The sequence below is a fragment of the Nipponia nippon genome, unplaced genomic scaffold, assembly GCF_047370975.1.
Source record: "Nipponia nippon isolate SJK-2023a ecotype South Korea unplaced genomic scaffold, ASM4737097v1 scaffold_23, whole genome shotgun sequence".
NCBI classification, from domain to species: Eukaryota; Metazoa; Chordata; class Aves; order Pelecaniformes; family Threskiornithidae; genus Nipponia; species Nipponia nippon.
The window spans coordinates 6,699,286-6,726,034 of record NW_028262340.1 but is presented as its reverse complement, the minus strand read 5'-3'; the positions used below and the strand labels follow the sequence as shown (position 1 = coordinate 6,726,034).

The 26,749-nt window shown below is 57.6% G+C and overlaps 1 protein-coding gene across 12 annotated transcripts in view; it reads right to left on the bottom strand.

Moving 5' to 3' along the window:
• MACF1 (microtubule actin crosslinking factor 1) overlaps window positions 1–26,749 on the bottom strand; it is a 142,047-nt gene that overhangs the window by 24,426 nt on the left and 90,872 nt on the right. For 10 of the 12 annotated variants that reach the window (XM_087760700.1, XM_087760693.1, XM_087760691.1 and 7 more), the window contains 12 exons: window positions 9,656–9,817; window positions 9,339–9,509; window positions 8,234–8,400; window positions 7,323–7,482; window positions 6,560–6,886; window positions 5,812–5,896; window positions 4,703–4,944; window positions 4,341–4,547; window positions 3,360–3,479; window positions 2,132–2,239; window positions 1,548–1,766; window positions 743–946 (listed from right to left, as the gene is read on the bottom strand). In XM_087760700.1, the coding sequence (XP_087616826.1) occupies window positions 743–946; window positions 1,548–1,766; window positions 2,132–2,239; window positions 3,360–3,479; window positions 4,341–4,547; window positions 4,703–4,944; window positions 5,812–5,896; window positions 6,560–6,886; window positions 7,323–7,482; window positions 8,234–8,400; window positions 9,339–9,509; window positions 9,656–9,817 (2,172 nt within the window). The remainder of the gene's footprint in view (window positions 1–742; window positions 947–1,547; window positions 1,767–2,131; window positions 2,240–3,359; window positions 3,480–4,340; window positions 4,548–4,702; window positions 4,945–5,811; window positions 5,897–6,559; window positions 6,887–7,322; window positions 7,483–8,233; window positions 8,401–9,338; window positions 9,510–9,655; window positions 9,818–26,749) is intronic. The other 2 variants (XM_087760699.1, XM_087760703.1) reach the window with 1 other exon arrangement.

Below are 26,749 nucleotides of genomic sequence, written 5' to 3'. Positions count from 1 at the left end.
GGGAGGACGGGCACAGGCAGCAACACACACAGATAACACATTCCACAATGGGAGTGAGAGATGAGACGGGAGGGGGGTGTGGGGGGAAAAACTCGGAGTTAATACAAGTGCAAACCAAGAGAAGTGACTACACAATACAGGAATAAAAAAAATAAAACACCCAGACATGACAAAAACCAACTGTGCTACGGTAACACGGGGTGAAATGAAACATAACGGGGTCATAAACCCTCAGCAGCAGAAACGCTTCACCCCCTTTCTGGACTTTAGCATCCACAGTCTCTGCCCTGCCTTTCCTATCTCTGCTCCTGCGGTCGCGGACCTTCCCCGGAGATGCCCAGGCCCTGGAGATGACCGTTAACTCTCCCATACAAAGGGTCCCATGGCCATTCGCTGCACGCAGCTTATCAGAAATGAAACTTATCTCTCCAAGCCCTTTAAAGAGGTTCTCTGGGCCCTTCCAACCTTGGGTGGATGCCAAAACAGCCCCTTTGAACCAGCATCATTATTGAGGCTGTAAAAATTTATTACCCTATTTACTATGTGAAGATTCAAACGCCTCCTTCCCTGCTTTCGCAGCCAGTGCTGAGCAGCGGGAAGCGACCCTGGAGGTGCCTGACCACGTTGTGCCTTATAAAGGGTTTTATGATCCTAACACTCAGAATAAAACCGCGTCTCAGAGCACATGGCTTCCCCAGGGGACCGCGATAAGACGACTCGGCTCCTTGGCACCCCAGCGTACCTGGGTGGACTGCGAGACGGCTTCGTCGAGCGCGAGAGCCCGCTGGCACACCTCCTCCTTGATTTTGGCATACATGGCCTCAGCCGTCGAGTATTTTTTCTGCACCATCTCCCCTTCCTCGGGGTTGAGGTCCTTGAGCTGCGGTCCGATTTTCAGCAGCTTGTCAATATGAGGCTTATGTTCAGCAATGGACTCTCTCAGTTGCTAGGGAATAGGGGGAAAAAAAAAAGACATTTGTTTAGAAATCTATTGAAAGCCTCTGCCTATTTATTTCACGCAACACTCCAGGAGCAGCGATCGTATCTGGTAGTGAACTCACACCGTGGATGTCTCGACCCAGCATCTGCCAAGCACATGGCACTCGGCTCTTCCTAACATGGCCACGGCTCTGCACGCGCCGGCACGCCGCCCGGCACGGGTCCTTCCCCCGCACAGCCGGCTCCTGACCCTCCCCACAGCCCCACGGGGGACACCACTGAAAAAACACACTTTGCAGCTCTCTACCCTAAAAGCACAAAGCGGTTTTCCCTGCCACAATCAGGCAGGAGATTCGAAGGCAGCCAGGCTCCCTTGGGCGCAATCTGTATTTCAGTAAGAAGGGCTCCAACATAACTAGTGATTTCCACATGGTACGCTCACGGCACACTTGTATTGCATAGGCAGGAGCCCCAAAAAGAAGAGAATGGGGAAAAAAAAAACCAGAAAAATTCAGAAAAAAAGGCTCTCTCGCCCCTGCAAGCGCTGCACCTCTGTTTAAGGTAGAAGAACCGACAGCGCAGGAGATGCAAATGCCGTGTCCTCTTACCCTCATGTCCTCCTGCTGCTGCTTCAGCTGCTCGTGATCGATGGCCGGAGGGGGCAGCTGGGAGATGAGGGCTTGCGTCTCCTCGATCCAAGGGTTCAGCTCCTCGTAGGTCTCCCAGAACTGGTTGACCAGGACCTGGGCGCGCTCCAAGCGAGCGTAGCGCTCCGAGTTGAGCTGGCTCACGGCTTCGTACTGTTGCACCAGGGACTCGGTTTTCTCCTAAAAAAAAAAGAGGGAGGAGAGTTATAGCGAGGGATGCAAAAGGTCCCAGGGACAGCGCCAGCTGCACGCTGCGAGCTGGAAGAGCAGGAGGTGCCTTTGGTGGCCTTCCATCCGCGCGAGCTGTAATTCCAATTAAAGCAGCCTCAGAAATCTCCGCTGTCCCCCCCCCCCCATCCCTAAACACCGCAATAAAAATATGCAATAAAGGGGAGTAATAAATGTAAAGAGATTTTTGCTAACGCTGGTGGGAATTACTAAAGATGGAGTAATTTTAAACTACTTCAGCCTGTTCGAGAGCTGAGCGTTCGCCTCTCTCCCCTCTCTGTCTCCCCCGTTGCGGTAAACGGCAGAGGGAGGCTCACCTGGAGAACGGCTTTTTGTTCCTCCCCGCACGTCCCAAAGATCTCATTGCGCTGGCTGAACAGTTCATCCATGGAGTCTTTGTGCCGAATAATGTCGATGGAAAAAGCCTGCAGAAAGGAAACGTCCAAAGAAAGGAAAAGAAATCAGAGCCGAGCCCAACCTCTCCCCCCAGCCCATCCACGGGACCCTCCTGCCTGCACCAGCTGTAGCAGGCAGCAGAGACCACACAAAACTCAGCACAAGTGTCCTGCGGCACACTGAAAATCTGGCTGAAAATGCAGATTACTGCATGTTTTTCTCATGACTCTTCTACATCAACCTCTCTCTTTCAAAGGCCTGAAAACAGCTCTGGAAAGGAGGTGTCAGTCAACCTCCACACCCAGAGTCTTCACCGGAGGAGAAGCGCCCCCATCCATTCCTTAGCGAACACGTTAACCCCCCGAAACGATGCTCTCTACAACGGCATCTACCAATAATTTTGCCATTCCCAAGGTCCATGTGATTAACAGCGGGAAGCCAAGCTGAGCTCAATTTAACTTAATGCTTGGCAGTTCAGTCCCCCTCCCTTATAACAACGTCTTATTTTTCTTTTTTTTTTTTTTTTTAAATCCAATAAGCCTGTACACTGCTCTGATTGCCGAGGCTGGTAAGGGAAGAAAAGGGCCGTTTATTTAAAGTGCGCGTTCTTTCAGGCATGAGCTCATCTCAAAGATATAAAAAAAACCCCCAGCGTCTCTTTGTTCCACGTCTGGCTGCCGGGAGGGAAATGAGGAGTCCCCCACTGCAAGGAACAATGAGCAAAAAGCAACTGTAAAAGCACCCTCATTAATCAATATATACATTTCTCTAAACCCTTCCCGCCGCCAGCGCCTGCAAGACCTGGGCAGAGCTTGCTCCCACGGCCGCGGGGAAAGCCTTCGGAAGGAGCAGCTCTCTCCGGGGCAGTCCAGGCAAGAGCACCCATCCAGCCCCAAACGGGCATGCAAAGGTTTCAGCTCCTGCAAATGGACAGGAGGCTTCTTCCTTTGGAAGCCCAACACTTCATTTCTCTAAATCTTTTCTTCCTCGTTTTTTCCTTTTACTTACCAAGGACAAGGGCTGCATCTCTCCTGGTGCTCTGGGCTCAGCGCTACAAACCCCAGGGTAAAGCTGTGCCCCCCGAACCCCAGCCCGTCAACCAAACCTCGCTGCCCACCCCGTCCCCCCCGGCAGCGAGCACGCACGTACCTTCTGCACCTGCAGCTGAGCCGTCGTCTGGTCCTGCTCCAGGCGGATGGGACCCAGAGCCATCAGCTTCCGCTTGGTCTCAGCCACCCAGGCCAGCTCCGCGTCGGCCGCCTGCTCGTACTGGCACATGGGAGAGGACAGGCAGCACGGGTTAGTGATGGGCAGCAGGGATGGAGCACACGGCAAGTTGGGGATAGCGGGAGACATGGGGGGACCCAGCGCGATGCGGGGGATGAATGCCTCGCCCGGGTGTGCAGAGGCGGGGAGGAGAAGGGGACATTGCTGTGGACATGGGTTGCTGACTCCACGCTCCCCTCCGAGAGGAGCGGCAGCCGCTGTCCCGCAGCCGGTGGCTCCTGCAGCTGCTTCCAAGGCACAGAGCATCGCTGCACCACAGGCGCTCAGCGCAGCAGAGCACGGTGGAGCAACCCCCTTTCCCTGCACCCTCCCTGCCCACAGGGAAAGGGACGCCTCTGTTTTACACGATCATTTTGCTTGCATGCTCAGCTTCATGGAGTCAGCGCTCAAAGCCAGCGAGGGCAGTTATCCACAGCCCTCCACAGCCTCCAGTCCATGCAGAACAAGCCTTTTTTGAGGACCATTCGTCTGAAACAAATCCCCGTGCTATCACAACAGGGGATGACATTTTTCGAGGCTTGAAAGTCATCTGTCATCGGTTTTACACCATCTACTTCACCCACGCAAGCAAAAGCCAGCAGGCGGGATAACACGGCGCTGCCCCAGCGTTACCCTATCCAAACCACACGCGACGGGACGGGTCAGAAACCGGCCCCGCGGCCACACACCGCTGGTGGGGCCAGTTCATTTCTTGGTGTTCCCAATGGGATCCGGCCCTCCCGTCGGGCTGTGCTCGCTATCCCTCCCGCCGCCATTGCGCCGCGTGGGCTGGAGCGGTGCCGAGCTGCTCGCTCCCACTCTGCTGAGAAACCCCGTCAGCCTCCGGCGGGGTTATCACATTACCTGTTGAGACCTCTGAATAGCAGCATCGATTTCTTCCACCCTCTGCTTGATGGTGTCGCTGACCACCTTGTAGCGCTCGTTGGTGTCCGACACGAGTTTATCCAGCCCTTCGCGGGCTCGCCAGGGAACCAGCTCCAAGAGGGCTCGGCTCACCTCGTTCACCGTGTCCAGGACGAGCCTGTGCTCCATCACCTCCTTCTTCAGCTCCTGTGGAAGGCACCCATGGACACGTGTCCTTCTCAGTGCTCTGCAGGTGACATTCCCCTCCAGCTCCTCCCTGGCCGCTCAAAACAGCGAGCAAACCCCCGCCGGCTCCCACCCTCGCATCCCCGTCCCCTGGGTGCTGCTCTGCCAGCCCTCACCTTTTGTCTTTGCTGGAACTGGGGTATCTGCTCGCCGGCGGGGGACCGTCCCCCGCTGGAAGCCAGCTCGTCCTCCACTTTGCTCATCCAGCCGGTGAGCTCCTCATGCGTGGACTGGAACTTGGTGGCCAGCTGCCGAGCCTGCTCCAGCGTGCGCAGCGCCTTGGAGCTGGCAGCGGTGATGTCCGAATAGCGGGTCTTAATCCCATCCAGCTTCTCCTGGATCAGCAACACCTCCTCCCCTGCGAGAGAGCCGCAAGGGGCAAATGACGCTGGGCTGGGGGGGCTGCAAGACGGTTTAAGCAGCCACCTGCCCTGTTCGCCCCATTTTAAATAGCTAATTTCAGTCTCGCTTTATGTCAGTACAACTTAGCAGCCTATTTTTACAGCCAGGAAGCTACTCTTAGAGCTGACATTTTCTACCAGCCAGCGTAACGTCCTCCTCCCCCCTGGAACAGGACGGAAGCGTGCTGCGAAGCCTGGCTTTGCCACAAGCCCCAAAGCCACGAGAACTCAGTTCTCAACTAAGGTGTCGTAGCTCCAAGAGAAAAGCTCCAGCTCGCTCTTTACTGCTGTTTCCGAGAGGACAAGAAACTGCAAGCCAAATTCTTCGTAATCACTCTTCCTGCTACACGGCTCCCACAAGGACAGAGGTCTGTACAGCTGCTCGAGCAGACCACATCTGAAGGAAATGCATGGCCCCGACCTTTCTTCCCACTCGTAAACATAAACTCACACCCACGTGGCAACAGCAACAACTGCTTGGTATGGGAAAGCAATATTAGGAAAGGGCTGGGTGTATTTTTAACCTCTTTCCATGTGATTTAGCAGCTGGATGCAATGAGAAAACCCTCCCTCGCGTTGCAGGGCTGCTCAGCGCTGAGCATCACCACCCCGGCGGCGGGAATCACCCGCTCACGAAGATGCGAGGTTGGTACTTGGGATTTACTAAGCTGGAGTGCTTGTGGCTCAGCATCCAGGTCTGGATGCAAACCAGCTACTTTGGGAGCATCCGAAAGGAAATTAGACCTGAGGGAGAACCCTGCAGAGGATGGGGGGCTTCCCAGACCCCCCGCACGGGCCAGAGCGCGCCCGGCTCTTCATGGTACCTGTGGTTTGCTTCAGAAGAGCTTGCCCGTTTCTAATGGCTTGGTCCACGTTCTTCTTCCTGTTCACAATTTCCTCGTTCAAAGCCTGGAGAGAAAGGCAAATTGGGGTTATCCTTCTGCGGGCAGGTCCCCAAGTCCCGCCGGCCAGTGCTGGCCAGAGACGCCAAGCAGAGCATGAACCGCTCCAACCGAGCGCGGGAAGGGCGGACAACAGATCTGATACTTGTCCAGTCAACCTTCTCCTGCTACGGGACTTATTGGGACTTCTGGGACCCAAAGGCTCAAATCTTAGAGCAAACCCATCCCAACCCACTGGATATGTGCTACTGAAGAACTTGCCCTTGCATTAGACATAACCTCTCTCTTGAAAAGAGCTTGCACGGCCCCCGGGGAGCGGAAGCAGACGGCTTCCTCGGTGGCCAGCCTGGCTCACAAAACCCACCAGGCTTTTCAAGCTTTCGTTCTTGGAAACAGCATCCAGCTTTCTAAAGGCATGGGGTGGCCAAGCTTGCTCAGACATTGTTCACAAAGCAAATGAATCGTTTGAAGTTCCTCCCCAGGGAAACCCGTTTTTGGGGCCACAATTATTGTTTTTAAACACATGAAATCTCTTTACGCTTCTCCAAGCCTAGAAGAGAACCAGCAGTGGAACAAGCTTTGCAAAATTAAAGTCAGACCAGAAACAAAAATAAAACCAGAGAAACGCAACGAAATAAACAACATAAACATGGAAGAAAATGGAAAATACCAGCTGGTCGGCATGCTGCTTCTGCAGGACGTCCCGTTTGTAATCCTTTACGGATACCGAGCCGAGCTTGTCCTCGACCTCAGCCAGCCAGTTGAGCACTTCCACCTCCTCCTCCCCAAAGAGCCTGGCGTTAGACAGCGCCTGATCCAGCAGCGCTGCCTTCCGGCAGCACCGGTCGTGGACCTCGCCGTAGCGGGTCTGCAGAGAGTCTAGCTTCTCTGCCAGCAGCCTCCGCTCAGCGGCACAGCTCAGGGAGGAGAGGGACTGCCCGACACCGACCGCCCGAGACACGTCGGCCGCGTGGCTCTCTATCTCTTCCTCTAAAGCCTGAATGCCGGGAGGATAAAATGGACAACAGAAAGGAAAATGAGTGAAAAAATGGATAAAAAAAAACCAAAACAAAACATAAAAGGGGAAACAGAAACAACGAATGCAACTGAAGGAATGAAGGAGACACGAAACCCACCCGTGAACGGGCAAACTGCATCAAAATAAAAAAGGTTTAAAAGAAACACAAGAACAGGAACGGGTTTTCTATCCAGAGCCAGATACATTCGCTGTGAGGTGCAAAGACATCAGTTTAATATTTACCCACTCCGGTGGGTTAGGGTTTGCAGCCTTCTCTGTACATAAAGCAGCCTGGGTAACTCCTCCAGCGCTTGTTCGTGTCAAAAACCCCCTCGTCATGGCAGAAACAACCACCGGAGTGGGACCCGATACCAACCGCCTCCACCGGCAGCTCCCGTTCACGCACAGGTCCTACCTTGTGCCGACTGATCTGCTGCTGGATTTTGGCAGTCTGGGTACCGATGGGCTCCGAGTTGGCCAGTTTCTTCTCCGTCACCGACAGCCAGTCCGACACAGGCTCCGTGGTTTCGTGGAACTGCTTTGCCAGGACCAAGATGTCCTCCAGCTGCTTCTGCCTATAGGAAGGACATAACAAACCGCTAAGGAGCAGCTCCCTGTCGGAGCCGGGCATGGGAAGCAGCTCCGAGCGACGGGAAGAGGGAACCGAAGCAGCCCTGTTTGGTCCAAGGGCAATGGCAAAATAAGCTTTTTCCTGCAGCTGCACCTTTAGGGTCCAGTTCACCCCCCCATTGCGCTGCTTTTCTTCCATTCCTATCACTATCTTGGAGATCCTCCGACGTGCTCAGCTTGTGGCCGGGCTCTTGGTGTTTCAGAGCTGCTGAGCTTCAGTTCAAAGACAGCCCGGCACGGATGCAAGTTCTAGATGGACAGCCCATCTAGCTGGCAGTGATTTAAAACACTGGCAGGTCAAATCTGGCCCTCAGAAGTGACTTTATAACCTCAAATATTAGCTTATGTAGCAACAAGCAACTCATAAACGAGATTCAGGCAGCAGAAAGGTGTCAACAGGATGTTGCCACTAAAGCTAAATGTTAACGCTTAAAGGAATAAAAATAACATCCATCCCCTGCGGGGAATTTATTTAATCTGAGCTCTTCCCTGCCATTGTAAACCACCGCTATCAACTTCAGCTCCCCAAACAGGCTTTGATTTCTCATGTTTTCCAGCTGTTTCCATGTTTCCAGGATGTATCTGCACAGAAATCTCCGCCAGCTTCCCGCGTGCCGTAACCCCGAGCTCCGGGGCACCGTGAATTGCAGGACGAGCCGGCCCCGTGTTTTTGGCCGGCGGCACAGGCGCTCTCACCTGCCGGCCGCCCTGCCCAGCAGCCCTGCCCAGCGCCGCTCCAGGCTCTCCAGTTGGCCGACAATCTTCTCCCGATCCGCGGGCTCGGCTGACTGCGCGATCCTCCCTCCCTCCGCTTGGATCATCTCAACAGTGGCTTTGCGATCGTCCAGGAGTCGCTGGAGCAGCTTTAGCATCAGCAGTGAAAGGAAGGAGATAAAAGTTACCAGACTGGATCAGCAGAACCTCTTCTAGCCCCCAGAGACAGAAAATCTCTAATTGTGGCTGAAAACCACCGTAAGCACGGGGCTGAGACCAAAGCCAGCCTCTGCCGTCAAAACCAGTTAAAAAAAAAATAATAATGTAATAATACGCTTTAACTTTCGGTCAGCCCTGAAGTGGTCAGGCAGCTGGACCAGATGATCGCTGTAGGTCCCTTCCAACTGAAATATTCTATTCTGTTCTAAAGAGATGCAAAGCACTTCTGTGCCAGAGAAGCTTTCAGAGGCTTCCCCATCACCCCCCCCAAACTTATCAAGACCAGGTTTTTAACTTTCACTTTAAATAAATTTCCTCTTCAAAGCCTCCATGCGTCAGACCAAGCCTCCGTAAGAATTTATTTCTAAAACGTTTTACCACGACCACACTTGAACTTTCATCCGCCTGCTCACAAGGGCAGGCGCCGACCCAGGCTGTTATCTCTGCAAACACCGGCACGCCTCGGGTCGGTTCTTACAGTTTGTACATTCATTTTGTCCAAATACCCAAACCAGTACCTACAACACCAGCTCGCTCCTGACGCAGCAGAATTACCAGCACAAACAAAACTTAGGGCTGGAAAAACACGGCCGACCAGCAAAACCAGCAGCAAACTTCAAGAGGCAGTGAGGCAATAAAGTAACGCTGGTGATTTAGACGATGGCGATAGCGAGTGAGGGCAAACGAACTGCCTGTTTATGGCATTAGGATGTGGGGAACCAGAAGATCCACCGTGAAAGAAGCAGACTTGTGGACATCCCAGCTACGCCTTATCTGTTACAGCTGGACCCCCAAAATATTGTCTGTCTGTCTGTCTGTCCAGAGCCCCCCCTCCCATTGAGCCAGTCGTTGCCCTGTGCTTGCTCACCTTCTGCTCCTGGATCTGGGCTTTCACCACCTTGTACTCCGCGGAGGGAGGCTTCTGGTTGGAGATGAGCTCCTCGGTGTCCGCCAGCCAGCTCAGCAACGGCTCCAGGGCATCCTGAAACTTCCCGCAGTGCAACAGGGCCTCTTGCAGCTGGGCAACTCTTTGGGCCACCTGCACCCCAAACACAATCCCACCGCATGGTCAGGCTGGTCATGCATCGACACCGGAGCCTCAGCTCCCTGTCGATGACCCCCTTCTTCTACCAGACCCCAACGGGGCCGTGAGAAACCAGTTACAGCCCCTTCCCACGCTCTCACCTTCTTGTTGAGGGTGTTCCAGCGGGTGTTGATTTCTTCCATGTCATGCTCCAGCCCTTGGACGTCACAGTTTTTCCCGGCGCTTTGGATGAGCCCTTGACCAACTCCATTGACTTGCTGTAGTTTTAGCTGGAGAGGATCCACTTGCTCCTTCTGGAACAGCTAGGGATGGGAAGGGTGGAAGAGAAGAGGTATTTATAACCCGCGAGCTGCTCTTACAGCCCCTCCATTGTTCAATAGATACGACAGGCTTTCTTCTCTAGGGAAGATGCAGGAGCTACTTGCACTGATTTTATTAGAGTTGTGCAAGTTTGTCTAAACTCCTCCCTTGCCTTGACCCACTAACACAGATGTCGCAGGCACTCGCTGGTGTGGAGCACAGCTCGGGATCTATACGCAGCCACCTCTGCTTTTAAATGGGTAAATCCCCTTTTTCCAAGCACCGGAGTGAGGTGGAGAGAGCAAATCGGGGAAGAAATGAGAGGAGCAGCTCTGGTCAGCCATCAGATTGGGAAATAATGCTCCTGGGGAAAAACCCGAAGCAATTCTTACAGTGATGCTATTGAGAACAGAGACCTGACATCACATGAGTTTTGTTAACCACAAAATTACAGACACTGAGAAGCTAGCTGTATTTCGAAAGACAAAGGCAATAGGCAATTAATGTGCTAGTCGTTCACTGCACCGCATATTTGGCATGGTCCTGCCTGGGAATCCTGTGGGGAAAAGCTTTTTAAACCAAAAAAAATTTGATAGGGAAGGGGGAGGAGAGCGAACGAAGCTCCCATTGTAAAGAGAGGCAGCAGGGAAAATCCTGTTTCCACGAAGGAGGTAAATGCTCTTTATCAGAGCTGCGGATCTGCTGTAACCACCCGCTGACGCGGCCGCCTGTGCACGGTCCCTCTCCGGCACAGCTGGGGTGGCCGCACAGCCCGGTCCCAAGGGCCGAGCCCATTGCTTCCCCACAGCGAACAGCACAAGCCCCAAAAAAAGGGAGCGGAGTCCTTCACCGCTTGCTCTGGTCCCTTGGAGCACGAGCCCATCCAGAGCACGGGTCACCCCGCGCCCAGCGCCGGACAGGATCAGGGCCCTTGGCCCTGTCACAATATTTCCTCTTTGGGAAGCGGGGCGGATTGCAGCCAGCCGCCTGCTTTCTCAAGCGTGCCTCCTCCTCACGCGCCCGAGAATACACGGACATGGACGGCATCGAAAAATTCCCACTGGGATACAAGATCTCTCGTAGCAGAGCAGCGGCTCATGGATGGCACAGCTCGCCAGACCCAGGAATCACTTTACCTCTGAAGGAACACAAGGCAGGCAAAAAAACCCCAAACACACAAAAAAACCCCAAACACACACACACAAAAAGTTCCCGGCCTGAGCAAGAGGGGCTGCCTTGACTTTCTTTGCCCCATTTTCAAAGAAAAACCTATTTCTTCCCGACAGAGCTCAGCCACTCAAGGGCAGGGAGGTATCGCTCCAGGACACGAAGCGAAGGGTGTGCTGGCAGACATTGTCCAGAGCTGTTTGCTCAGGGAGAATTATGCCACGGTTATAAGAAATAAATGGTGACATGAAATCACCGATTCCCTGGCCGCTTCTCCCGTTACTGTTTGTATATGGAGCTGGCTGTTCGAGCAGCCAAACCCACAAAAGGACCAGGCTGATAAGTCTGGCATGCTGGGCCGGGTCCGAGCCCTCCGCACGCTTCGAAAACAAACTCCAGGGCTTCGGAGCAGCCGGGCAGGGAGGGAGCCCCGCAGAAAGCCCGGCCATCGGACCGCGGGTACCTGCAGCATGGGAAGCGGTACAGCCCCAGAGCACACTGCTGCACCAGGATCATTACAAAGATAATCATGCCAACGGCCTGAGGAGTGAGCGTGTCAAACATGCTTGTTTTTCTGGGCTCATGAAAGATTCCAGCGATTTAGTTCATTAACCTCACCGTGACTCAGCTTTGAAACAAATATTTAACGTACACCCTTTGCTGGGCAGGGAAAGGCGCAGAGCGAGGTGTCCTGCCCAGGCGAAGCGGCTGGACAGACATCTTGGCAAGCAGAAGGACATCTGCTCCACCACACCTCCTCCTCGCTCCCAGAAATGCTTCCCAAAGCATCCCCTCGCTTTCTGCTTCCCTCATCTCCCGGGCGGCCGTGCTCCTTAACCCCACCGCTGCCGAACGCGGAGCCCGGCCCCGCCGTGGGAAGAACCGGCATCGCCCCGCTGCAGACCCGGAGCTGCCAACGGCTTCAACAACATTTGAGAAGGAGAAGATTGATGGGGTTAACAACCAGAGACGCCGCAGGTAAAATAAGGGTCCCACCAGCGAGGACATGCTGACACCAAAGCAGTGAATTTCAGACAACGGCAAGAACCCAACAGCTCTTTTTCCTCGCTAAGGTCCGCACCGGTGCCCCAGCCCGCGCTCACACGGACCCCCCCATGTGAAAGCATCTCTCCAAGCCCCTCCACGTGCCATTTCTTAAATGGGTGGCACAGCCCAAAGGATGAGTAATTGCTACCGAATCGGGATTTTTGGCGCTGACTAACTTCTGATGTCTCCTTAGTGATATTTCTCCTAATCCAGATGGCAGTAAATCAGCACTCGGCTGTGGGAACTCCACCACCGAGGTCTCTCCAGGCGAAAGCCGCCAGCACGGCACGGTAAAGCAAATCCCCAAACGCCAGAGAGAATCTGAGCCCCTTCCCGCATGCGTTCAGAGCCTTGGCACCTTCTCGCTCGCTTAAAAAGCTACAGAAAGTGGTGACTGCACAGGACAGGAATTATTTGCACTTAATTTGTTTTACAGGATTCTCTCTTGGATTCTCTCTACAGGATCTGGCGAGGTTTTTCTGAAGCCTGTGATTTATGTCTGAGTGACCATAGCATACTTTAATAAGCCAAAAAAGTTTAAGACAATAGTTTAGATAATCAGCGAGTCTTATAAAAACACACAATTCCCCCCCAAACTTTTTGCCTGCCAAATTCAAGGCAGCTTTGGGAGGGAGAAGGCTGTTTCGAAACCTGAACCCCGCAGATCGTGGCTGTGAGTTACCAAGCACGGTCCCATCTCCCACCCACCCCTCAAGTGCAAAATAAAGCAATTTCTGCGCCCGAAACCCCGTCTGCGAGCGCCTGAGCAACAAATACCTCGTTATCTGGAACGAATCCATCTGGTAGAGCGGGAGGCCCTTCTGCGATGAGAGCGGTGGCGGAGGGCCCCTCCACGCCTGCAGGCACCTCGCCGGGTGCTGGGGAAGGGGGACCCCCGTGACTGGGGGGACGGAGGGCGTCCCCCAGCACAGCCCCGGTGAGGGTTTGTGCGGTGGGTGCCGTGGCGGAGGGTGCGCCCGGCGTCTCGTGCAGCTCTGGGGTGGTGGGCCCGTCCAGGAGGGGTGGGAAGGCGGAGGGGGGACCCTCTGTGCCCGGCAGCACGGAGGCACTGTCCCAAGCTGCCACCTCCGCTACGGGCACTCTCGCAATGGGGTCATCCTCCAAAGCCAGTGCTTTGATGGGTAGGTGCTCCCCGATGGGCAGCACAACCATGTTGGCAAAGTCATCTGTATCCCCCAAGGCCACTACTGGCCCCCCCACTGCCAGCAGCACAGGGCCACCACCGAGATCCCTGACACCAGAGACGAGGGGGTTGGACGCTTCTGGTGGCACAGTGGCAACAGGCACATCAGCGAACGGTGGTGGGGCATCCAGAAGCTCTTCCACTGCTAAGGGCACGGCAGCGGTGGTGGTGTCTGGAGCTGGGTGCTCAACACACAGCTCCTCACCATCCGTGGTAGGATCTCCGGTGGCTGGTGGCATCTCCTGAGCCTGGGGCTCTGGGACAGCCACATCCCCCGGTGCTGACGGGTCGGCTGGAGCAGCAAGCCCCCCAACATCCCATGGGATGGCATCGGCGGGAGGCTGCCCTGCAATGGGTGACGTCCTGGGAAGCTCTTCTGGGGCAGCCGGGCTGGTAGCACGTGGGACCCCCTCACCCAGCACCACGGTACAGCACCGTGCTGCCGGCTGGTCCTCCCAGCCGCAGGCAAACAGCAAGTCCAGGTCTCCTGGCTGCAGGATGGCTGCCGGTGCCTCCCCGTGCGTGACAGCCACCCCTGCAGGGGACCCCTCGGCGTGGGCAGCCCCTTCCAGAGCCAGGCCCTGGCCCAGGGGAACCGTTTCCCACGGGAGATCCTCAGCAGGTGCCAGGGACGTTGTCGGAGCCTCGGAGCCCGGCTCTGATGCAGAGCCGGCAGGGAAAGGTGGCAGAGAACCATAGCAAGCATCCCCGCTTTCTGCCGGATGAGTCTGGCCCTCAGCTCCATCGCTCTCTGATCCCAAATCTGTGGCTTCATCCTCAGAAACCAGTTCTGGGACATCCCAGTTAGTGAGCTTTGTCCTTCCAGGCAGAAGGTGATGGGTCCCAGATGGATCCGTTCCCTCGACGCTGTCCTCGTTGTGCTGCAGGGGGGACTGAGGCTCCTCCGCTACTGTGTCAGGAGCTGAGGGCTGGCAGGGGGACACTCGGCCGGGACAGGTCTCCTCGGGGAGCTGCGATACTTCACCGTCGGGGACCAGCAAGTCTTGGTTATCTTCACCCCACCCCACTGGAGCACTGGGGTAATCAGCTCCCTCCAAGCCAGAGGCTGGGTGTGCACCCATCTCAGGAGACGGCATCCCACCAGCCACCAGCACCGCCACCGCACAACCATCCACGAGCTCCAGGTCCACCAGCGGGTCAGGTGCATCCTCCTCCACCAGTGCTGGAGAGCACTGCCGGAGGGAGCCCGGCCCCACTGCGGCCACGGGGCTGGGTGAGGCCCCTCCATCCGAGTCCGTCGGGGTGACGGCTGAGGTGTCCCTTTCTGAGAAGGGCTCTGTCGCCGGCTCCAGCGTGCTCAGCAGCTGCAGCGAGCTGCAGGTGACATCAAAGTCCTCCAGATCCGACACGACGGCAGAGTCCGAAGCGCTGATGTCCAAAGGGGCCCTATGCTGACACGCTTCAACCACTGCCCCAGCCAGCTTGGCCGAATCTGGGTCCAGCCCCTCCGAGTCCATCGGAGAGACCTGAACCTCCAGGCAGCCGGGGATGGCCCCATCGCCCTCGTCCTCATTCAGGCACTGCTCTTCCAGCTCCAGGAACATCTGCACCGAGTCCGTGTCGGACAACTCGGGGGCCGCGGGGCTGGCCGAGCGCTCCGAACGCTGAGCAAAGTCCTCAGCCTCGCACTGCACCGCCGCATCCTCGGTGCAGCACGCGCTGCCGGTGAGGGGGCTGCCGGCACCGCCGGGGGACAGGCAGGACCGGGAGGTGCCCGGGCTGGGGGCAGAGCCGTCCGCCAGAGCAGCAAATTGTTCCCTTTCTTCAGAAATATCTGCCAAGCAACAGCTCTTCTTCTCCTCTGCCACCAGAACAGCCTTTCCTCTCTCTGACAGCGTCGCCTCCTCCCACTCCTCCATCATCACCCAGCGCTCGTCCTCCTCAAATCTCAGCTCAGACTCCGTTTTCTCCCTGAGATTGGAGGTGATGAGAATATCCAGTCCCGCATCCAGCAGCTCTTCGCTAAGGCACGGAGAGAGGTTGACATTCTCCACCGTACAGTCCGACTCGGAGGCCTCCAGGGTCTCCTGGTGCCCATCGCTGAGGCTTCCCTTGATGAAATTCTTCCTGGCTCGTGGCCAGGTGGCACTGGGGAGCCGTCGAGCCCTGGCCAGGTCCCCGCCATGACCGCGGCCGACACCGGCATTCAGCAGGGGCTGGCGCTCGTCCCGGGGACCACCGTAGCCATCTGCGCCGAACTGCTTGGCCGTTAGAGCCTCCGCTCCACCAGATGACTTGGAGACGTGCTCCAAAGTGAGAGACTCGGACATGGGCTCGTCGTGGTCGGACTGGCCCGGGCGCTCGGTGAGCATGGCACTCGACTCCCGCTTATCCCGCAGGGAAGGGTTGGAGGCGCCCGCTTCCGACACCTCGCTCAGCGAAGCCCCCATCCTTTCCGCAAATTCGGTGAAGTTTGGCGGCATGAAGGATTTCCACGACCGCCGGTTGACGTTCTCCTTCCTCTCGGGGTTCGGTCGTCTCCTTGGTGGAGCTGGCGCCGGCTTGGAGACGTCGCTGCTGAGCTTCAGCGCGTCGAAGATGACTCGCTCATCCAACTTTTTCGGTTCTGGCGCCCTGGACTCGAAGACGTTGGCAGCTCCCAGAGTCCCGTTGCTGGATATGGTGCTGCTGTCCCCCTTGCCGAGGGTGCTCTTGGAAAGCTGGTTGAGCTTCGATCCCTGATCGATTTGCTCGTTAATTCTCATTGTGTCGTATATCGACCTCTGGGGCACGTAGCAATCCTCTATATAACCATCCTCCTCCTCGCCCTTCCCCAGGCAAGTGCGGTTCTGCCGTAAACAGTCTGGCCGGCTCAGTGGTTTGCCCATGCTCTCGTCCTTACGGGTGACGAAACCGCCCCGGCAACCTTTCGCCCGCCACCGCAGGAAGCATCACACGGCCAGCAGGTCCCAAACCCGCCGCGGCAGACTCGAATCCCAAAGCAGCGACGCTATGGGGACGGGAGGGTGCGCTGGCAGCACCGCGCCGGCTCAGCAGCCTGACTGGCGGTCCCGAGCAGTGAAACAACCCATCTCATCCCCCCCATCCCCCTAAAAAACCCCCATCCATCAGCAAAAACCATCCAAATCCGACAGCTTCGATAAAATATTCCCAATCGCCGTTTGCGACAGAAACCGCGGAAGAGTTTCAAGCTCTTAAATTATCCCGTCCGTCCTTCTTTAATAACAAAGGCACTGCTTGTCCCGGCCGCTCACGTATCACAGCCCGAGCGGCGAGCGGCTCCTCGCATTTTCTGCCCAGCTCCGAGTCCCATGGAAGTCCAGCTGGTCTGAATTAGCCTCTCCCCCCGACTCTCGTGTTTTCATTTGAACTGAGCTTGTCAGCGGATATTCGTGCAAGTTTAAACACAGGAAGTTCTTCATTCAGGGCAAACTCAGAGGTTTCCTGTCTCAAAAACATGATGGCATTGTTGTTCCCGTCACCCCGCCGCGACACCGGGGACCACCGAGAGCCACTGAACCCCCAAAATCCAGCCGGTTCCCGTGCGGCGGTCGGGGCGCGCCGCCGAGTCCTGCGGCGGTGGAGGAAGGCTGCTAGGTCTTCGCTTTTTTTTTTTCTCTTTCTCCCCAGGAAAAAAAAAAAATTAGCTATGAAACGCATCCAAAAATGGCAAAGGGACGGAGCGGCACGAAATCCCCCAAGTTGCCGGGACCTGGAGGGGGGACGGGGAGCAGCCGCGGCCGGAGGCGGCTGCTGCTGCTTCTGCTCCTTCCTCCTCCTCCTCCTCCTCCTCCTCCTCCTCCTCCTCCCGGCCCCTCTCGCACTAACTTTCCCGGCGGCCGGTGGCGGGCTGCGGCGGCTCCGCGCCGCCGGACGGCCCGGCCATGGCGGGGAGGGGGGGGTGGCGGCGGGGGCCGGTCCCCGCGGCGAAGGGAGGGGGGGACGGACACACGGACAGACGGACAGACAGAGACCGGGGCCGCCCTCCCCTTCCCCGCCGCTCTCGCCCCTTTTGTGCGCGGTTCAGCGGCCGGGCCGGGGGCGGGGGGCTCCGCGTCGCCCCCGCGGGCAGCCCCCGGCCGGCGCGGGGGGATGCATGGCGCGCCCGGGCCGCTGCCTTCCTCCTCCTCCTCCTCCTCCTCCTCCGCCGCCGCCGCCGCCCGCTCTCCTTCCCGCCGGCGGAACAAAAGGCCGAGCCGCGCAGGCCGCCGCACGCCCCGGCCCCGCCGCCGCCGCCGCTCGCCGCCAGCACCGGGCTCCCGCCGCGCTGCCAGCCCCGGCGGAGGGCGGGGGGAGGCGGGGGCGGGCGGGGGGCGGCGCCGCGGGGCGGAGCGGGGCGGGAGCAGCGGGGCCGCCCCCTCCCCGGGCGCCGCGGTCCCTTCCGACCCCCCCCACCCCCGACCCCCCCCCTCCGGTAAGGGGGTACCGGAGCCCGACCCGGGGAGGGGAGGGGGGGGGTCTCCGCGGCCGGCGGCGCCCCGGGGCTCCCCCTTCCCCGCCCCGCCGGGGCTGGCCCCTCCTCCGGGGGGAGGCGGCAGCCCCCGACAAAGAGCAGCAACGCCCTGGCTCGGCGGCGGCTCCGGCTCCCCCCGCGCACCGGCCCCGCCGAGCCCCGCTCCCCCGGCCCTTTGTCCGCGCCCGGCCCCGGCCTTTCCCCGAGCCGGCGTGGTGAGGCCGGTTCCCAGCCGAGCCCCGAGCCGGGAGGGGGCCTCCCCCCCCCGGGCCCCTTCCCCTCCCACCCACCCCTGCACAAAGAACCGAGTTATTAAATCACCACCCCCCCCCCCCCCCAGTACCATTTTTGCCTTCCCCAACGCCACATCGCTGCCAGCTCTGCCAAAAACCCACCCGCAACTTGCCACCGCGCGGCTCGCCTCCTTTTCCGATCCACTAATTGTTACAGCCCCAGCTCTGGGTCAGCATCGTGCTCCCCCCACCCCATCACCCTCTTTCCCCCGACCCTTGGGTTGAAGAGATGGGGAACATTAAAAGCGGCTGCCGTGGGGCTGGGAGAGGGAGGCAGCCTGGGAGCGTGAATCACTGCTGCGAAGTGATGCTGAGGGAAGTCACAGACTTGGGAGAGAAAAAAAAAAAACAAACCAGGAGGGCTTGAAACAGCCTCCACGCATCTCCAGGCAACAACCCGCCCCACCAGCCACCCAGCCTGCTGCTTCGGGGATGAATTATAGCATGGGATAAAAATACGAGAGGCCAGGCAGGTGCTTAATGCATAAAAGCGTGCGCCGCGCGCCCCGATAGCGCCAACACTGGGGGACGGTGGTCTGGGTCCGCGCTTTGCCGTGCCATAGCTTCACCAAAAGCCTTCCCGCCCGACCGTGGTGAGCAATGGCCATGTCACAGCCGAGAGGGTGAAGCCACGGCGGAGGTGAAAAGCTTGATTTTTCAGATGCACTGCGGGTGCCTGCTGTCTCCGAAAACATCAGGGTTTGGCCAAGGTCGTGGCGCGGCTGCAGTAGGAGCCCTCGGACCCTTCGTCCCCGGGTGCCCCGGCGCCAACCGCACACGCCGCAGCTCCAGCACCGTGTCCCTCAAGGGACTTTTTCCTTTCGGAGAGATGGGAACGGACATTTTGTGGAAGGGAAGGGTTCAGGGCTGTGGAGGAGAAAGACCCGTTACGTGGCCCGAAGCGCTCGGCAGGGCTGGTTGCACACCGGGAAATCTTTGGAAACCCCTGTTCTTATTTCCATGATTAAATATGGCCAAGGAAAAGAGTGGGAGGCGGGGAGGGAGCGGGGGCCTGGGCGAGGTGCACGAGCAGCCCCCGGGAGCCCCTCTGCCCATCCACGGCTGTCCCCTCCCTATCCCCCTGAGCCCTGCCGGACGGACAGACGGCCGGGCAGGGCTGGCCCCACAGCCTCCTCCGGCCCTGGCTGCCAACACTGCAAGAGCATCCCAAAGCCCAGATATTTATACTTGGCGGGGGACACAGCAGCTCTTGGTCCGTGTTATTAATCCAGCGCAGCTGAAACAACAGGGGCAGGGTGGCCGCGCCGTGCCAGCGCTCCGGCAAAGCCGCCCCTGGCTCCCCCGCTACCACCTTGGCCGGGAGCTGGCGGAGCAGGAGCAGGACCGTTACCGCTCCGGGGCCCCTCCGCGAGGAATCCCAGGCATCCGGGCTGGGGCGCAGAGGCTTTTTGTTCCACTGCGAAGAAGGAACGATCTCGACGTGGAGCTGCCGTTTCACAGCCAGAAATTCTTTTCCAATTTCCTCACCGAGTCACGTGCCAGAAGCAAGCCAAGTCTTCCTCCAACACATCCCCCCTGTCTCTAAAACCATTAGGGAAATATTCGGCAAGTACGAAAGCCAATTAAAAACCTGCTGTGCCTGGCCTGAAGATCCCAGCCGGGGCTCTCGCAGGTTCCCCAAGTCATGGCTTTAAGCCACCAAGTGCCACCCTGGCGATGGGGACAGAAGCCGAAGGGTGCCGGGAATTGCAACTCCAGGGCTTCGCTCGAGCTTTGTGTTGGTACGAGGGAAGGACGGGGCAGGACGCGAAGGTCCCGTCTGATTTTTTGTCCTTTTGGGTGTCTCTGGGCGGCCCTGCCACATGGAGCCCTGCCAGCAGCCAGTGCCGGGACTAAAATAAAGGGCTGATAGAGCTTCAGAGCCACAGCCCCGAGCTCAGGAGAGCGCGGCCGCTCACTTCGCAGCTCGCCGGACCTGCGGCGCAGCGGCGGTGGGCAGAAGGGACCACCAGGACCCCTCATCTGGCTTTCGTTCAGTCCCCAAACCTCCTCTCACCTGCCCCGGTACCAGCGTGCTTTGGCCAAACCCCAGTTGGGGTTCACGGCTGCAGACGATGGGCTCGGGCGCTGGGATGCCCGTGCTCCGGCAGCCAGCCTGCCGTGGGGAGAGGAGCAACCAGCCCTGCCGAGGGCTGCCACCCAGCCCAGACCTTGTGTCCTGGAGCCACCCCAGGCCATCCCACAGCCACGTCCTGCAGATAAAGACCCGCAGCGAAAACCCACCCGGAGGTTTTCCCAGACTTGCTCCGAGTGGGAGCATCCCCATTTGGCTCCCGGACCCGCAGGTTTCAAGCTTTCCTCATATGGCCACTGGCCCCGGAGCGCGGGGACGCGTGCCTTCCCCGTCACGGGGTGATGTCACCCTGTTTACGACTGCATTACATCCTGCCCGCCACTGCCGCCACTGTTTACATGGGAAAGCAGTATTTGGAAACCAATATATTTTTAGCTTTCTTTTAATGCATCTCAGCGGCTGGAAATGAGGGACCTGTGTTATGTGACGAGCAAGAGAGCCCAAAGACAGCTCAAGATCTCCGATGGACCCTTCGCTAATGAGCCCAGGGTACCAAGGGCCTTCTTCATCCTCAAAGCTCCTTTAATCTCCACTTTGGTGCCCTCCTGCCCAGGTCGATGCAGGAGAGCTCCTGCCTTTGCACCACGAGCTTTGTCCCTACAGGTTTTGGTGTCCGTGTCCCCCATGTCCAACTCCATGTGGGTCACCGCGTACCCCACCTCTGACCCCCACCAAGCTGGTGGCGGCAGGAGGGACTGCTGGGCTGGGACATGGCACCATGGCCAAGGACAAACCCCGAGAGCCTCCAGCCCGACGGAGGGACCAGGGTGGGGGTTTCAGCCTCCCCCAGACACCACGACAAAAGCACAAAGCCCAGTCGCGCACACCCAAAATCTGCCTTCGAAACCACTTCTTAGGTTTTGCTGGGATTTTTACCGGAGGATTCATGTTTTTTAAAGCCTTTGCTGCGTTTGTCAGAAGGTCTGAGGGATTTCTTTATCTCCCTTTCAGTGCTGTTGCTCTCCTAAACTCGCTCCTTTTGCCAAATTTTTGCGATTGCCGTTTCGGCAGCGCGTGGGCAAGCCTTGAGCTCCCAGCCTGTTCCAGGCAACAGCACCCAGGCTAATCCCATCCCACCGTGCCGGGCTGGGTGCTCCCTTATCCCCTTGGCTTACAGCTGACTTCAAACCGATTTCACGTCAGGCCTCCGCCACCACGCAATCCCTACGGCTGTTCGTGATGCAGGGAGCCAGCGCCTTTCAAGCAGCGATTTGCAACCTGTGGCCCGTTAATTTGGGACTCTGCTCCGCAGGGCTGTGGGAGGAAACCTGGGTTGGCTCCACGGGGGTCTGCAACTCCCCTGGAAAAGTTTTAGAAAGAGGTTAAAAACCAAACTCCTGGAGAAACGTTCTGCAGTTTGGATGTACAGATGCAATGCGCACCGCATTTTTAAATTCATTTTGTTTTTCCAAGGGTGCAGGAGCTGCACCATAGCGCTTTCCCTGCAAGGCAGCTAATATAGATGTTGGTATAAATAATTCTCCCCAACGAAGCCTGGAGCCTGCGTGTTACAGCAGCGCTCAGGCGCAGCCCCGCACCGTGGCATTGGGCGCTCGATCGCTGCGGAGCCCGGGGCTCCCCTGGGACCCCGTCTGCGTACACTGAGCACCCTGAAACACCCCGGGAGCAACCCGGGCTGGGACTGCTGGGACGTGCCGGGGCAGTGGGTCCTTGCGGCTGGGGGCTTGGGTGGGCACGGGAGGTGCAATCTGCCAAAATGCCCATTTTTGTCCTCAGCTGCCCAGATTTTCCTACAAATTGCCCTCCGTGGCTGCCAGGCTTTGCTCTGGTGCTGCATGAGGGTGGATGAAGCACCCTGAGCTCTCCGGCCACCCTGCTCCATGCTGCCGGTGACCCAGCACCTACGGGCAGAGTGCTGCCACCCCGGGGAAATGGAAAACTGCCAAAGCTGCTCCTCACCTGGTGTCCGAGCAATTGGGGACAGCAGGGAAAGCCGAGGGACGGGGTGATTAATACACTGCTCTGGAGGCTCTTTAGGAAGTGAGGTAAGTGTGTTATCATCCAGAGAATCCTCTGGATGGGAGACATTTTAAACCACTCCTTCAGCAGAAGAATTGGCAATTGTTCCCGCAACGCTGCGGTGACTAATCCGAGCCCAAGCCCTTCCCCAGAGAAGTCCCCGTCCGCTCCAGGCCCCGCGGCCACAGTCACTCCCTTGCCCGGCAGAGAACGGCGAGTCGCTTGGATGCTGTAGGTGATGGGAAAGTCCCGTGTTCGCTCCGCCAGGCGCTTCCCCACGGATCCCCCCTCCGTGGCTGCGTCCCGCCGGGACCGGGCTCCTCTCCCTCCTCTGCTCAGCCCTTGCAGACAAAAAGGTTCCCATCTCCTCCTCCCTCGGATCCTCAGCTCTGCCGGTCTTATGCAAAGCTGGTATTTTTAGTATCTCCTGGAAACACTGCGAGGTGTCACCACCACCAGCTAACGAGCACTCCCGCAGAGGACATTCCTATGGCCATCTCCCTCAGCTGAGACCTGGCAGGGTCACCAAAGCATCTGCAAGTGGGTGGCTTTGGAGCAGTGACCCAAGCCGGCTGCTAAAAGGGACCGCTTGATCACAGCCTAATTGTTTTACGGTCAAGAAAAGAAAAAAAAAAAAAAAGCCTTGCTGTGATTTGGTTGATCTCGGCAGCTCTCGGCTTAATTCGCTCTTGTTCTCGGCTTGCTTGGGAGCGGGAAAGTGCCTGTGCCTCTCTGCCCGCCTGATGACAAGTCAAGGTCAAACCCCATCCGCGGCTCGCTGATGAACAAGCGCACGGCACGGCTCCCTTCGGGGCGGCCGAGCTCCGGGACCGCGTTTGCTCTTCCCTTATTTGCCATAAAATTTATTTCCAAGGAACGAGGAGGCTGCAGGGGCCACTCGCGCTCAAGTGCCTCTTGTGCAAACACGTTTATTTACAACACCCTCAGATTGCCAGCTTCGAAGCGCAGCCAACACCACCAAGGCTTTGCCGCTCTGCTTGGGCCACTCGCCCCAGCCAGGGTCGGTGACAGCCCCGTCACCCGGCACAGCCCGTGCTTATCACCCCCCATTTATCATCCTCTTCTCCGGCGAGGGGAGATGGTGCCTTTAAGGCAGCTTAACAGCTGTCAGAGAGGAGGCATTTTTGCGTGTGTTGCTGATGCTCAAAATACTAGCCAGAGATACTTTAAGTAGGTCTGGAAAGCATTCAACGAGAAGACACCGTTGTGCAGCCTGTCCCCGCTCCCAGCCCAGTCCCACCCAGCTGCTCCCAACTGGACGACTGTCGGGAGCCGCACGCATTCCTCCGGGGGCACAGAAGGGTTAAAAATACCCTCGGCCGGGCTGGGGCACAGCAAGTGGCAGTGTCCCCTCCCTGCCCCATCCCATCCCAGAAACCCACCTCCCCTCTCCCAGCCCCCCCGAAGCCCCCGCTGGTGATGCACCCCCAGCTACAGGGTCTTTGGCTATATGATCGGGTGCGGAGTCACCAAAAAAGCCTCCACGGAGGCCCGGGCCGGGTGCTCGGGCATCGCCTGTGAGCACGCGTGCCTGCTAGCAGCGGCTAACACGCTGCCTCGATAAATTAAGGCTTTGAGTGTAAATGCTTTGGTGGAAATACCTCGCCTCATCAGCACACGGATTCGTTCCTGCTCTCCGGTTCAGCCCTGCAATCCCAAGATGGGATCCCAAGATGCTGGTTTTCCTCTGCCCGTCCTTGAGAGCAGCTCTGCAGCGGCAGGAGCAGAGCTGCTGGTCCCAGAGACAGAATCACAGAATCATTTAGGTTGGAAAAGACCCTGAAGATCATCATACGCGCGCCTTGCAAAGGAAGATCACAAAACGCCACTTGTGCAATCGGGGACCGTGCTTGTCCCCAGCCGGCCGAGGAGCGCACTCTGCAAACGTAAATGGGATAAACTTCTAGGAAGAAACCACCCGTTTCAGTCCTCTTGCAAAATAACCACTGTGAAACACCGCACGGCGCTGGGCAGCCAAGTCCCCGTCCCGTGTCTGCCCTTCCACTGATGCCCCGTGCAACGATGACAGCTCACATGGGGGATGCAATGCCCGTGAGCTCCCCTGTACCCCCAAGGCCATGTGCCCTTGGCAGCCCCCTCTCCCGAAAAGCAGCAGCCTCTGGCAGCGGCACCTGGGAGAAACCCAGGGACGCTGGGCACGAGGCAAACGGTTTTTAGCAACAGCGGCGTTTCTGATAGCGCCGTTGAGCCAGCTCCCTGTCCGAAAGGTTGGGGGAATTAAGAGTCATAAATAGAGCGCCGAAGAAAGCCGACGTCCTCCTGCCGCGAAGGGGGACAGCGGCACGGAGGGCACAGGAGCGCGCGCAGGCTCGCGACGAGCGCCCTGGCTAATTGCTGCTTTTACTGAGGGTGAAGCGGGGAGGACCCAGAGCAGGGTTAGACACAGCGGCATCTGAATGGCAAGATGAGTAACGCTGTTGAGGGCCTTACTCACTCACTGCATCACCCCTCCTGGGATTTTCTTTCCTGATTTTTTTTCCTTAAGCAGACAAAGAAAGTGCTGGAGGCACAACGGCTCTGCGGGCCCTGGATGACCTGACCTGCTCTAAAATAAAACAGGAGTGCAGCTTCAGTTATTGCTGTCTAGGGATTCTCCCTCCCCCTCGCCATCGTCCAGCATGAAACCTTTACTGGCGTGAAGGAGTGGTGCCCGAGTTCACTGCATTGAGCAACTCCGGTTTCAAATAACCTCCCTAAAAATCCGCAGCAGGAGGAGAGGCAGGAGCCCGAAATCCCATCTCTTCCCTCCGCTCCCCACGACCTGCCCTGGCAAAGCTGTCGCCCGTAAGGGTTGGATGTGGCGGTCCCTTGCTCCCCGTGGCAGACCCCCTCCTGCTCCCCGCCTCCTCTCGGCTGGGGCAAGGGTGGGGTTTAATTAATACTCGGAGGCGAGATCCTGGATAAGCGGCGCGGCGTGTGCCAGCTGCGGCAGGTCCCGGCTCGCCGGCATTCCTCCGCCGTGCCCCAACGCCGCCAGCAGACGTGGGGCGAAGCGCAGCTGCGGTGACGGCGGGGGCCGCGGCGCGGCATCGGGAGGGGGCCGGCAAGTCAATGGAGGTCCAGCCGCACGCGGAGGCGTCACCATGCGTCTTCCCCTTCAGCCAACTGCATCTGCACCGATTCGAACGTGATGGTGCCCCTTTGGTTATGGCAAGTTTGATGCTTTTTCTTGGGTTTCATTTTGGGTCAAGTTCTCCAGCGTCTTGCAGAAATCCCTTCTGGCCATTGAGCACAACTCAGTTCCTGCTCTCATCTTCGGCATGGGGAGGAAAGTGTCCCAAAGCAAACCAAAACCAGCTCTGGCGTGACGCGACTGGGGAGGCAGCGGCATCCTTCCACTCCCGAGTGTTGCTTTATATTGCAGCAAGCCTAAAAATCCCTGCTAGCGGGGGCTGAGCGTTACGCTCTGCTTTGTAGGTGAAATGTGGCAACGTTAGAGTTCGTCCAAAAACAACACGGTGACTCAAAGAGGGTCCCAGCTCAGAACTGCCACTGCTAAATACCAGCCAGGCTTTGAAACCCAAGTTCAAAATCCAGTCTATAAAAGATAAAGTAAACAAAACCAGGCTTGAGCTCGCTTAGCCAGGAGGCCAAGCTCTCCCAGCACAGACGTCTTCCCAAAAAAACACTGAAGAATTTGATTCCATCGGCTCTTCGCTGCCCGGCTTACGGATCCCCTTTGGCCAGAGCAGACGAGCCCGTGCCTGGGGCTTCCTGGCACCACCGCTCCAAACCAGCAAACCTCACCTCTGCTTCTTGGGCAGGGAAAGGAAGATCAGCCCCTGCACTGAATGGCACAAGCTTTATCCGAAGCACAGCATTAACTTTCCCAATCTTTGGGAGGAAGGGTTGTAACTCGGGGTCTCTGGCTCAGGGGCTGCTGATGCTGGAGGGCACGTGATGGAGAAAACCCCTGCGCCGCCGCTGACCCTTCATCTCTCATCTGTACCTGGGGAATTGCTTCCCTGGGGAATTCTGCTGTTTGCTAAACTGAATCAACATAGCTGTTATGTTTAGTAACATTTCAACTGTTGCTCATTTGATTCCAGTCATTAAAATTTAATATCAGCGTAAGCTTTGAGAAACCTGAGCTGACAGCAGCAAGAGCGGAGGGGGAAGAAATGCCCCGTCCTGAAAGCTCCTACGAGGAGGAGCTCTCGCTGGCGGCTGTCGCTCGTCCCTCGTGCTGAAGAGCCTGACTCGGCCGTGATGCTCAAGGAGACATGGCGCTGAAAGATTCTTCCAGCTTTTCGTACCCTTCTATACAAAAAAGGGGCTCCTGAGAGAGGCAGCAATGGAACGACAGTCACTTGGGTTAAAGTCATGCTGCAGACCGGGAGTTAAAGATGAGGTCCCTTTGCTCTGACAGCTTAACCTAAGCTAAACCCACGTTTTTTTCTTCTGTAGCATAGCTGTATCGGAAGCGATGTATCAGGATGTCCATATAAGCACAGACTCCAAACCACAGAAATGCCTTTCAGCTGGACTTGATCTCACCATAAAGCTAGGGGATAGGCTAGATGACCCCTTAAAGTCTCTTCCAGATGGGTTTCTTACAATCCTCTAACAATGTGGTGCTCCGAACCAGTCCCTACCCAGTTTTCCCCCACCCTCTGAAGGCCAGGTCCACCCTACACCTCTGTCCTGGCTTCTGATGGCCACGGGAGCCGG